The sequence below is a fragment of the Egretta garzetta genome, unplaced genomic scaffold, assembly GCF_000687185.1.
Source record: "Egretta garzetta isolate BGI_Z169 unplaced genomic scaffold, ASM68718v1 scaffold546, whole genome shotgun sequence".
NCBI lineage: Eukaryota > Metazoa > Chordata > Aves > Pelecaniformes > Ardeidae > Egretta > Egretta garzetta.
The window spans coordinates 1-12,752 of NW_009259986.1; the positions used below are offsets into that span (position 1 = coordinate 1).

At 44.2% G+C, this 12,752-nt stretch overlaps 2 protein-coding genes across 4 annotated transcripts in view; one reads left to right on the forward strand and one right to left on the reverse strand.

The window, feature by feature from the left end:
* Positions 1 to 220: 220 nt before the first annotated feature.
* LOC104127821 (nuclear factor NF-kappa-B p105 subunit-like) lies at positions 221 to 8,107 on the forward strand (the record flags this gene model as incomplete). The annotated part of the gene is given in 9 exon segments (XM_009640527.2): positions 221 to 422; positions 1,609 to 1,778; positions 2,695 to 2,797; positions 3,694 to 3,818; positions 4,624 to 4,690; positions 5,028 to 5,200; positions 5,335 to 5,512; positions 7,182 to 7,339; positions 7,341 to 8,107. Coding segments are annotated over 9 exon segments (1,197 nt in total), but the record flags the coding sequence as incomplete, so codon positions are not given.
* A 170-nt stretch (positions 8,108 to 8,277) lies between these two features.
* Positions 8,278 to 12,752, reverse strand: part of MANBA (mannosidase beta) — a 63,566-nt gene continuing 59,091 nt past the window's right edge. Inside the window, exons 19-21 of one of the 3 annotated variants that reach the window (XR_004842249.1) lie at positions 11,473 to 11,592; positions 9,850 to 9,973; positions 8,278 to 8,775 (exon numbers count right to left, since the gene is read on the reverse strand). The gene's annotated coding sequence lies outside the window, so the exon portion shown is untranslated. Of the gene's footprint in view, positions 8,776 to 9,849; positions 10,009 to 10,902; positions 11,593 to 12,752 lie in introns of those variants that run through there. The other 2 variants (XR_004842248.1, XR_004842247.1) reach the window with 2 other exon arrangements.

A 12,752-nucleotide genomic window follows, 5' to 3' on the forward strand; every position in this document is an offset into this window, starting at 1 on the left:
TGTTCCAACTGGCTGCGAGGCAGCTTTCATTTCCGGTAAGTAGCAACCCTGTTTGTAGTATGCAGGAGGAAAAGACGTACGCATACGCAAGCTTCTCATTTCTGTTAGCTTTGAAGTGGAGTAACATCTCGCAGCAGGAGCTTTTATGGGTTTGAGAGATCTCTGTAGAAGTGATGTAGCTGTTGCTTATCTTCTCACGGCTTGCTTCTCTCACTTCTAGACCCCCCTGCACCTGGCAATAATCACAAAGCAGGCAGAGGTGGTAGAAGACTTGCTGAAGGCTGGAGCAGATGTCAGCCTTCTGGATCGCCATGGAAATTCTGTCTTACATTTAGCTGCTACTGAAGGAGACGACAAGATTTTGAGGCTACTCCTAAAGCATAAGAAGATCTCTGCAATGGTGGACCTTTCCAATGGGGAAGGTATGGAAGGATAATGGCTGTATTTTACACTGCCCTCCTAGGCAGGCACGCCTCAATTCACACAAAGGCTTACACGGGTAGATACAGACCTCAGAAATAGCGTCTCCCTGCTTTGCACACGCTGTCCTTGGCTTTTACATGCCTGCAGTCGCAGATGACAGAGCACACATGTAGGTTTTCTGGTTATACAGAACATAAAGATTGGTAATGGCCACGTGACGCTGTATGGATTTGAATTTTTTTATTGTATTTTTTTCATCTCACAAAACTTCAAGCACTGTCTTCCCCCTGAGGTACCTTATGCAACCACTGGTTTTAAAAGAAGTCCCCCCAGAATAAAATGTTTCCTCCTCTCTAGTGAATGAAATCCCCTCAGAAATAACTTCTGGACCAGTGTCAAGTTTGGTATCTGGTACTTTGTGACTGTACAGAATTAGAGCCTATAAAATAACCGCAAACACACAATTCTCCCATTTTCAGTGGCACAGGTCATGTGAATTTAGTACTCTGCTCAAGTGGATTGCAAAATGTCTGACCTAATAATGTCATTATAGGAATCAAAAAACTGTTAAGTTCCTCAGAGTGAGGCGGTGGGTTGGTTGGTTGGTCTGGGGTTGTTGTCCGTTTGTTTTTTGAATACAAGGCTTTATTATTCTCTTTTTGAGATGGTGCAGGTAATCTTGCGGTTGTAGGGCAGTGTGACCTTACAGGAGGATGATACTAAAAATACCAATTACTCCCCAGAATGTTTCAGAAGAGATGTTCAGTAGCAGATGGGGCCAGAGGGTACCTGTTTGTTTAGTATCAAGATGCAGATTTTTTTTTTTTTTGAGGCTACTCTCCTTTGAGGCAAAGAGATGCTGTAGGTGAGCTCTTTAGTTCCTGACCCCTTTTCCACCTTGTAATTTGCTGGGTTATTTTTTTTTTAACTTTTTTTTTTTTTTAATGCATGACTTTGACTTGCCATCAATAACACAACTAGTTCCAACTTACGTACAAAGAACATTTTTATTAACACCATCTTTTAGACTATAGGCAGGCAAAATAAGTCACCTGTGCTCAGATGGCTACAGTAACTCTCATTGATGTTATGATTCTCATAGATGCGGCCACTTTGAAACTCGTTACTCTGCCATTTCCATATTTTTCAAATACTAATGCACGTGATGGGTTTTGTTTTGTGTAGGTCTCAGTGCAATTCACATGGTGGTGATGGCGAATAGCATGTCCTGCCTCAAACAGCTGATTGCTGCTGGAGTTAATGTCAATGCTCAGGAACAAAAATCTGGACGAACTGCATTGCATTTAGCCGTTGAACATGAGAACATCCCGTTGGCAGGCTGCCTGTTGCTTGAGGTAAGGGCAGAATTTCCTCCTTCCAGGTCTTTTCAGTTACATATTTTAAAACTCTTGAAAATCCTTAAGTGCTTCGGAGGAACAGAAGGGTTTTTTCTTGTTTATTGACTTGATTACTTAAATTGGTGTAATGGCAAAATTATTGCTAGTGTTACTCATTATGACGTGTTCAGCACTGCTGGTGAACCTGTTGCCCGAGTTGAGGAATTTACAGTTTGTGACCCTGACCTCACCGCATCCACCACGTTTAATCTGCACTGAGCAGTCCCCGGCAGCCAACGGCACGACTCATGAACAAGTTAATGGCTTCATCTTTGCGAAGTGGAATGCGTACGGATGTCCATAGAGAGAAAGTTGTGTATGTCTGTAAATATTTGTCCCATCTCTTTAGCACCTTGAGCCTAGTGTGCTCCATTCTACAGGCCCACAGCTGGCTGCGGTAGCCCTCCCGGGTATCTTGTGTGAATGTGCCACCGGCCCGCCTGCTCTCCCAAAATGCAGCAGGAAGGCGGGCTGGTGCGTGTGCCCGTTTGGACTCCAAATGCCGTAGGTTATCAGATGGCAGAGCTCTTACATGGAATGCAAAGTGGCTTTGACCTGCCTGCCCTGTTTGGGTTTGTACACTGTGCCCCCTGCTGTAACGCTGGAGCACACAACCACCACTTGTTCCTGCAGGCAGGCAGTTGTAGTTTCTAGTTCCTTCTTTTCAGACAATGAGTAGTTTGCTTGTTCCTGCAGGCAGGCAGTTGTAGTTACTTTCTAGTTCCTTCTTTTCAGACAATGAGTAGTTTTTATGCAAACAGGTGCGGAACGGTGCGTATTTGCGCAGTAGGGATGTTTATGCCGACATGAGTCTCTGCAGCTGTACTGTACAGATGAGTAGCGCTTTCCTTTTTGTCCTTCAATAAAAACTTAGGGTGATGCAGATGTGGACAGCACTACGTACGATGGGACAACTCCTCTTCACATAGCAGCTGGAAGGGGCTCTACAAAATTGGCAGCAGTTCTCAAAGCAGCAGGTACGAAAACAGGTATTTGCTGGAGTTTTCCTTCACAGTGGCAATTCAGGCTGCAAGCAGAAAAGAATGCGCCAGCGAACTCGGTTAATGGGCGGAAGAAATGGGATTGTTAAAAGCAGGAAGGTTTGGTTTTCCTTAGGAAGGGCCTGCTTTCAGGTGCTGTGCTGCTCTTTAGCACCATCTAATGGCTAAAAAAAGCAAATTATGTTGGTCAAGGAAAAAAAACTCTTGAGCCCTCTTGGAAATTTTTTGAGTGTTTCCTTTGTGGTTCTTTAGAGCTGAAGCAGCAGAGAGGAGACCTCATTACATCGTTGGGATAAGTGTAGGACTGCTTTCAAAACAAAACAAAAAAATAGGTCACTGAGACACAGGCTTGTTACTGTCTCTCATTGTTTTGTATATTTATTGGAACATTTCTTCAATTGTATTTAGACCCTTAATATCCGATTTTTTCCCCTTTGAAGCAGAAAGCTGAGCCCCCCCACTGCTCTGCTGTGTGCTTGGTCTTTTAATAATCCCCACGGTTTCTCTGACGCTATAGAAAGCAGTGCCACACCATTGCTTCATCCCCTATGTGCTACACTCTGTAAGTCAGGAACAGGACTGGAAGTCAGTTTGTATAATCCTAGCCCTTTCTTCAGGCCCTAACCCTCTGCTTGTCACTCTTCCCTTCTTTATAATGGAGAGGAGCATTATGCAGGGCTGTGACAGCATTTAATTTTAGTTGAAGAAGTAAGTTATTATTTATTTGCTGACTTTTAATATAAAATGTAATCAAGCTCGAGTCGATAAATTAGCAGCTTTGCCATTCAGGACTTGGAATATATATTATGAATATTGTTGAAAAGCAACTTGAAGCCTTTTCTTAGGCATTTTTTTGCACGCTTGTTTACCAGGTGCAAATCCTCACATGGAGAACTTTGAGCCATTGTTTGATCTAGATGATGTGAAAAATGATGAAGATGACGATGAAGGAATTGTGCCTGGCACAACACCACTGGATATGGCGGCCAACTGTGAGGTATGTGGTCTGGATTTTTTAATAATAAATGATAGTTCAGCGCTCTCAGCCAACTCCTGTCACTGCATCCACCATTATTTCAGTGGTGAGAAGCTACTAATCTGCCATCAAAAAGTAAACTACTTCAGCCACAAAAAAATTCCCCATGAAATAGCATTGGAAGGAATCTCCACTTAACGGGCAACTTGTACTGAACAGGAATGACCAGGCACTTCCTGAAATAGTTGCGCTACAGTCTTCAGTATGGAAGAGCATTTAGCTGGTTGGGCAGCGTGTGTTTGCAGGCCCCTATTAAGAGAGAGAGAGGCTGTCTAGTGGGTTTCTTTGCTGCATGTTCTGCAGCACTGCAGGCTCAAACCGGGATTAGGCCGCACGCTCCACGCTTCAGTGGCTGAACATGTGCAGTTGGTTGGTGTAAGGTACAAGTAGTCGGCATCTCCAGTCGCATGGAGCTGGGGAGCAGTACTAGCCTGAGGTGCAAATCTAACCCCGGCTTTGGTTTAAATGAGTTGTAGCAGACAGGCAGTAACTCCTCACTTAGCCCCCGCTACTGCCGCTTATTTACTGTAAAGACTTCCTCTGTGTCTTGAAACCAGGTGACACAGCTGAAGGGCAAGGGAGCTGAACTCCAGATTTCTCCCTCAAGCTTTGCACAGGCCTTTTACAGTATCTTTAGTCATACTGACCCTGGGACAGAAAACATTGCCCATTTACAGCTGGAACTGCACAATACTACTGAGATGTGTCAAGATAATGGACACTAACCCGGTTTCTGCTAAATATTGACTTCATTGTATTCTCTTAGGTGTATGACATATTAAATGGCAAACCCTATGAGTCAGCAGTGGTTTCGAAGGACTTACTGACACCAGGTAACATCTATAAAGAAAACTTGACAATATCCTTCTGGTAATTGAGTGCTGAATGTGTACTCGGGGAAGACAGTGCCCTGCAGCAGCTTTAACTGACACGGGGTGGGAGAAGGGGTACCCTCCCACCCCCTCATTCCCAGAATGACCAGGATTCTGTTCAGAGGTGGCTCACAGGGACGCAAAGGAGAACATTTTCAGTGTTACAGCAATACAGGAGTAAACACTGGGATTGAGTGGAGACTAAAATACTCTTTAATTCAGCTTTGTTTCTGCTTAGAAATAAACTGGTGCATTATTTGCATAAATAATAAAAGTAACATATTTCTCTGTTCCCCAGGACATTTGAGAGAACTGAATGAAAGTTCCAAGATGCAGCTTTACAAACTCTTGGAAGCGCCTGATCCAAACAAAAGCTGGTCCACTTTAGCACAAAAGCTGGGTCTCGGCATACTTAATAACGCCTTCAGGCTGAGCCCTTCCCCGTCGAAAACTCTGCTGGATAACTACGAGGTAACGTGGCTGTAACAAGTTATAAAGAACACAGAGACACGCAGAGAACGCTGTCCTCCCACACGGTGAGACAGTGCAGCCCTTGGGTTACAGCAGCCTGGGGGATGGTGAGCATCTGGTCTGTTCTCTCTTAGGTTTCTGGTGGTACAGTTCAAGAGCTGATCGCTGCTTTGAGACAGATGGATCACACAGAAGCTGTTGAAATTATTCAGAAAGCACTATCCTGCTCACAAAGCCTGTCTCACCAGGAGGACAGTACAGCAAAAGCTCTTCTGTCATCATCACCACCCACCTTTACAAATGGAGAGACAGGTAAAATGGACAGCAAAGCATCAAGAGCTTTATTTAAAACTTTTTTTTTAGTTCTCCTCCCTACCTCACCTCCCCACCCCTTGGACTGCTGATAGTTTGCGTAGTTTCTCGTGCACAATGCCCGCAATGCTTACCTGTTTCAGAAATATTTTACTGCAGCAGGACTTCCTCATCATAGACATTTGCTAGGCCTAGAAGAGAGAGGAAAATGTTACCATTTGAAGTGGTAGCCCTGCATTACAGTATTGGTTATACTGGCTCCCTTTTCTAAACCCAGACACCTGCCATTTACTGATGGTAACTTTCCCTGGAAGTACGGGGATAAGTTTCAAAAGATAAAACTAGGGAATGACCTTCCAGGCCTGTACAAGTGCCATTACTTTTTGACTTTCCTCTCCTCCCCCCCGTATCTGGATGAACAAAAACTGCTTCAGATTCATAAACTTCTCAGTAGGAGTTTGGTATTAAATTTCTCCTCCTGCAATGTGCGGCAGTCCCACACGGCCCAGCGTTCTGTAGGCAGAGAACTGGGGGATGCCTTCGGTTGCAGGGCCCTCCAGCAGCCAATGCTGTCCAACTGCCTCCTCGGGGCAGGGCCAGTATAATGTTACATGAGGCTGCCCCTGTCATTCCCAGTGGGGTTTGGAGGTCCTGCGGTGTTTTGGGCAGGGGGCTGTACTAAGAGGAAGGTTGTGAGAAGGCAGTACGTCATTAGGGATGTTAAGTCATTGCCTGGCCACGTTAAGTAACAAAAACCTTTTGGGTTTTTTGATGCTCTGTTCAAAACACCAGTAGTGCTGCCAGCACCCTAATGTGGAAACACACACCCTGTGTGAAAATACTGTAGGTATTTCTGGAAAGAAAAGAGCAGCACCACCCTAACTCCATCCTGGTCTAGCATTGATGATTTACTCTCTGTAGAAAATTGTTCAGTCATGGACTGACACCTATCCAAAAATGTGCTTGTACCCATCTTGCCTCTTCAGATTAATTTTGAAGGGTAAGAGGGGTTCTGCTGCTTTGCAACATAAATGGACCGCATCACGTCATTTATTTTAAGGTAGTTGTTTAGAAGAATAATACTGAACTCCAGTATGCTGACCACTGTCCGAGTCCACTGAGCCCACATCGTACCTTCAACTCAGACACGGTACCCTTGCAGTCGGGTGCTCCTTTTGTGGATCTTGCACAGATGACACCTGCTGCTGCCTTCCTCGTATTTCAGGCTCTCTTAGTAGATGAAAATTGTTCAAGTACTTGTCTCAAAAATAAATCTGTAAGTGAAATAACATGAGAAAGTTTTAGGAGCCTTATCCTGGAGCTGTGTACTTGCCCAGAGTCTAGGAATCTGAGAACCAGAGAACAACCTGGTACAACCACACTTGGGCAGAGTCCTGACCGGTGGGGTGACAGCATCAGTGTCAGCAGAGCAGCCAGCTTCTCGTCCCCTCTAAGCTCCAACTACAGCTGGTCACTGCCAGCAGCGCATCAGGTCACATGCTTTGGTCAACTGAAAACACTCAGCACAGTTTTTCCTATTACAATATCTAAAGTCATTTTCCTGTAGAAGAGCTTTAACCGATGGGTTTGCATTCCTTAGGTGTTTCTGAAAGCAACATTAGTGAATCAACACAAACGATAATATATTTCCCTTTTCTCTCTCCCTCAGGCGAGCTTTATAATAGCAAATTTCAAGACAACGAAAGCATGTGTGACAGTGGTGTGGAGACCTCCTTCCGCAAACTCAGCTTTACTTATTCAGACTCTCTGAACACCAAGTCATCAGTAACACTTGGCAAAATGGCCCTGGGCTATGGACATAAAAGTTCAGTGCAAAGCAGTTATATAGCCAACTAGTAATATTCTCTTAAGCAATATGCAATTACAGGAATAAACGTGACATTTAAAATTACATCGGTGTCAGCCCCACCAGAGGGAAGTGAATTCACAACCAAAAGTGCGCTGGAGGAACCACACGCGAACCTGAACCAACAGCGACTTCAGCGTGCGACTCCTGGCTATCGCTTCCTTCCTCAACTACATTTCATTTTAGTCATTTACAAGCCGTATACAGTAACCAGGGCTCCGCTGCCTCACTAATGCACAGGGCTGGACACTGTGAATGACTGACTGAGCTTTTCTGGGTTGCGAGGATTTTCTTCCTATAGATGAAAGTCACTCCTTGTTACTGCATAATACTGACTCACTCACTTAATAGAAAGAGGTAAGGCACGGAGCCATCAGAGGATACAGTTTCTAGCTGCTCTCTTCATAATTTTTGCAGCACAGTTGCATGAAAAAAGCTGATAAAATAGCTGGCGGAGAAAAATCATTACTTTAATCACAACAACAACAACTCAGAGAGAAAAGAGAATCATAAAAAAACAAACTTGTATATTTCAAATAATGTATTTAAACTTAACTTTGGTGCCTCTTATTCAAAAAATTTTTCAAGTCTGGCATTCTCCTATTTGTAAATAGTCTTTTTTTATATCTGTTCCTTTAAAAAAAAAGTGTGCTTTTTAAATGCTTATTTTTATTTTACTTTTATAATAAAAACCCAAAATGAAAGCTCTTGTCTACACTTCCTCAAATTTTTACATACCCTTCAAGTAGAGTTGCTGAAGATTTATCGTTTCAGTTCTAGGCATTGATACAAAATTACACTGATTTCCAAATACCAGAATAAACTAAGGGTTGCAAGCCACCGGTCGTAACGCTTAAGTGTACCTTTCAAGTAGAGTTGCTGAAGATTTATCAGGCATTGATACAAAATTATGCTGATTTCCAAATACCAGAATAAACCAAGGGTTGCAAGCCACCGGTCGTAACGCTTAAGTGTCTTCTATGGTGGGAGACGAGGAGCATCAGCTACTGTGGAGCAGCTGTGCTTTGGAACTGAAGCCTTTGACTCAGGGTCTCTTTTAGTTCTCATGACTCTGGCAGCAGAGAATGATGTAGCAAAACCAACTATTGAGCATCTCAGCAAAACTCCGATGAGGCTGTTCTTCTCTAGGCTACCTAGAAACTCCTCTCCTAACTGTGTTCCTGAGCAGTATTTCTTCTTGTTGCACATCAATGCTGAGATGGCGAGTGCAACCCTGACAGATGTTGGCCCCACTAAGAATACAGGTACCAGATTTCATGAAGAAAATGCAATGAGCAGCATTGTACCACTTGTAGCCGGTTTTCTTGGCACAAATACGGAGGTGGACGGTGGTGTTCTTGGCTCAGCTCAGTCTTCAATAACCTGGGTGTCACTCCTGAGAAAATGGAAAAACCTTGAGAATTGTTACTTCTAGAGCAGTATTTGCTATAATAAATTAAACCATAAGTAATGAAAAAAACTTGTGAAATAGTTTTATATCCAGCCAAATTGCTGTGAATCTTAATTACTTCCAGAGAAACAAGTTGCATAATACAAAAACTGCTGTTCGTTCTTTCAATTACTGTAAGTACAACCTACATATGCAGTGTCAAAGGTGGGCGGATTATTGTTCAGTGGTCCAGTGTTCTTTGCATGTGAGCTGTAACCAAAACTGGCAGGAGTTCTTGTGTTCTGGGGGTGGAGGAGCTTTTTGAGCCCTAGCAGAGCTGCTGCCCAAGTCACGCTCGCCTGCTGCTGTCACAGAATTTCCAGCAGAGCTCAGGGGGCTGGCTGAGACTTTTATTGAGGTTTCTACAATCCTACAGGTCACCAGGGCATCCTGGCTCTTGATTCACACCCAATAGCCTTATTTCTGACCGCCTCTGCTGTCAAACCACCAGAAGACACCTGGGTCTGTATCTCCTTGAGCATTTAATGACCAAATGCTGCATAACAGCTATTCCTCAGGCTAGCAACCACACAAGGACCGGCAGGACATCTCCCCTAGGCCCCGTGTATTCAAGTGCTTTAAATGGCAGTCTGGTGGCTGCTTTCCTTGCAGCATCTCAGTTTCAGTCTATTTATTTATTCTCTATTTAAGTCTATTTATTCCCCCACCCCCCTTTGTTTAGAAATAGAAAAATATTAATTTAAAAGCATTCTCACCAATTCAAACAGGAACATTAAATTTTTACAGTTTAGTCACTCAATAGGACAACTTTTCCCATCTGCATTACCCCTTAGTATCTATGCATTGCAGGCACGCCACACAGTTTGTCAGAGCTGGGCGAGAGGAGGAGGTAGAACACACCAGCTCATCTAGGGGACGCTACAGGAAGTGGGATGATGCCTAGTAGGGGACGTGTGTCTTCTTGTCTAGTTCTCATTTGGCCTGGTGAGCCTAGTGTTCACCTCAAGCAGTTCAATTAAAAGAAAATGCTAAAACACAGTTTAACTCGTTCTGCTTTACCTTTTTTCTTATTAGTAGGTGGTCATCCTGTACAGGGCATGCCGATTCTTGTGCTGATGGCACCTGGGAGAAGATGAGGCTCCTTGCAGGTGTGAGGATGAAGGCAGCATACAGAGGAACCAGGCTTAGCAGAGGAAAGTATAAGTGACACAGACAAGTCTTAGCGGAAACATTTAAAGCAGATTATTCTTCCTAAGAGGTAACTGTCAGGATACATTTATGTGCCTCATCATCACACGTGCTCACCTCCGACACAGATTTATCCTGACATCTCCTTGCCCAGAAAGGAATTGCTATTCCTGTTTCACAAGTGCAATGGAATAAACTAAAAACTAAGAAATAGTCCTGTAGGAACCCAGGAATTCGCTGCTTGAGACTGGTCTACACCTGGCTTACAGAGAGAAACCTCTCTCAACTCCCAAAAAGAGGGTAGTGATGGCGTAAACTCAGGCTTACATTTCCCTTCAGCACAGTAAGTTAGCACCTGGGCCTCGCTACACCTTATAGCACAGGGCATTCTCCCCATTCTATTCCACATTACCTCTGAGGAAACAAAACCAAGAAGGGTATTATTCACCAAGTTCCCAAAAGTCATGAATAAGCTGGGTTTTTAAGATGCGTGCATGCATGAACAGAGTTTCTGGAGGTTTTTTTTCCATTAGAAGTTTTAGGAAGACTTCTCCAGCAAGCTGTCATGCTCTTCCTTACTCCATGCAGGGCACCTCTGCAGCGCAGCTGGATGAACAGAAGTACTGACTAGGCCCACGCCACAGCAGGCTCTTCTAATGCACTGCATCATACTGCAGGAAGCCCGGTGCCTATTTCCATTAGCAATTAAACCACCGAGGCTGGAGGTATGGTCAAAAAGCATCAACCCAGCAACCTCAAACTGATCCTTAAAAGCTGATTTTATGGGTTTGTCCTTCTGAGTGCTGGTTACGCTTCCTGTCGCTTTGACAGTGACTGCACAGATTTATCTGGAAACACTTACAGTATTTAAATGGATCAATATTAAAATAAGAAAGGTTATCTAATTAAGCTTTTTTTTTTTCCCCTGGAACGTAGAGAGGTATAACCTTTTGGCATCCTCAGTCAAGTTCAGTATTAAATTTTAAATTAATTACAGTGAGGATTGAAATCTGAAACAATTCCATAATCTGCTCTTGCGGTAATTGGGGCTTGCTACATTATTTCACTACTGTATTGTAATAAACGCTATAAACTTGTGGAATGTAGCAAAAGTAAGTTGTGACAACGGAACGCTACAGATCTCTACATTTGATGCAAAAGGATTACTCGGAAGGTTAAACTGCCCTTGATTTTAGATTGGCTGCCACAGCTCTAAGTTTTTGGTATCATCTTGGGATATATTTACAAACTTGGAAATCAGTGGGATAGTAGGAAGCTCTAGGCAGCATTTTGAGATTTTGCAGACTGCAGGAAGGGTAACAACCTTACCTGCACGTGGTGGTGCATGAAGTGTCTTTTCTCCCTTTTCTGGGCAAGTGAAATGCTGTTTACCTACCTTTGAGGAAAAAAAGCAACTCTCCTCGCTCCCTCCAACTGAGTGACCGGAATGGGGGTGCCCATTCGTTAGCTCAGGGTGCAATGGTCAATACTCACCCACCACCCACAGCTTTTGGCTTGCCTGGAGCACATGAGCTTCTCTTACAGTAGAGCAGTTCTGGAGTAACTGCCAAAGGCGCAGTCCAAGCTTTGGCTGGCTTCAAAAGATTCCAACAGCTACAAGCAAAAGATAGCACAAGTTAATTACCTCGGAGTTGCTTTTCTGTATTCAGGGTTCTGAAGCAGTCTAATGCCCCGCTTGGAGCTAAGCTGTGGTATGTACATTATTCAAAGCCTGTACAGGTTTCCCCATGGACTCATTTAATAGCAACCGCTATAGAAATTTTTCAGCCATCCACTTACGATTTTCACAATACAGAAGAGCACTAGCAGATCAGTGGGCTTCATTGTGCACTGCAAGGGAAAACACTTGTGACCGACTTAACACCAGTTAACCAGTGGCCTGTCACAGCACTCGCCAATATTCCAGCTGACTCAGCACACGTGCATGCTCACTCACGTGCACGCACACAGAGTAGTATCATGCCGTCTGGGCTAGCTAATACAATGTTGTTTGCCAGAAAGACAGGAGTATGACTAACACCTCACTTCTCTTTCAGATGTGCAATCACCTCAGTACCTTCTTGTCTTCAGCATCCCAGGCAAGAAACTATATTTGGCGACAGTACCAACCAGAATCTGTGGCCAGAGCACTTCCAGATGGGTAGCAGATGGCTAAGGTACACAAACCACATCACTTCTTCATGGAAGCTCCTCTGCTGTCCTCAGCTCCTCACCAGTGATGAGGCTGGGCAGCCCAACTACAGCTTCCTACCAGTACCATGGAACAGCTCTATAACTAGAGGTCGAGCTTTCCACTTTCTTTCACAGGAAACCACCTGAGGCCTGGCTCAGACCATCGCTCCTTTACAGTTGATGGGAAGTGAGCTGAAGCTTAAACCCAGGTATATCACATGCCAGTTGGTGGGCCAGAGTATTACTATCTGGCTTAGTTACAACAGGCAAAGGAGGACTGCTACAACACAAGAAGAGAAATAAGCTGCAATGCTGGCAAAAGCCTGGCGATCATGATGCTTGCAAAGAGGTATCAGAGGCCAGCATCTGAGGTTTTCATTTTTCACCACCATGAAAGAGGACTGAAACTTTCAGTTCCTGCATCTGACATGAGCATGCTTCCCCACCAGCTTGACAGACCACACTAATCCTTATTTAGAGCTCCTGTTCCGGATTAAGCCCACTCCCCACTGGGCTGCAGAGCCTGGCTCCATCTACAGGCCAGGTTCTAATACCACAGCCCTTCCTCTTAGCAGTCAACC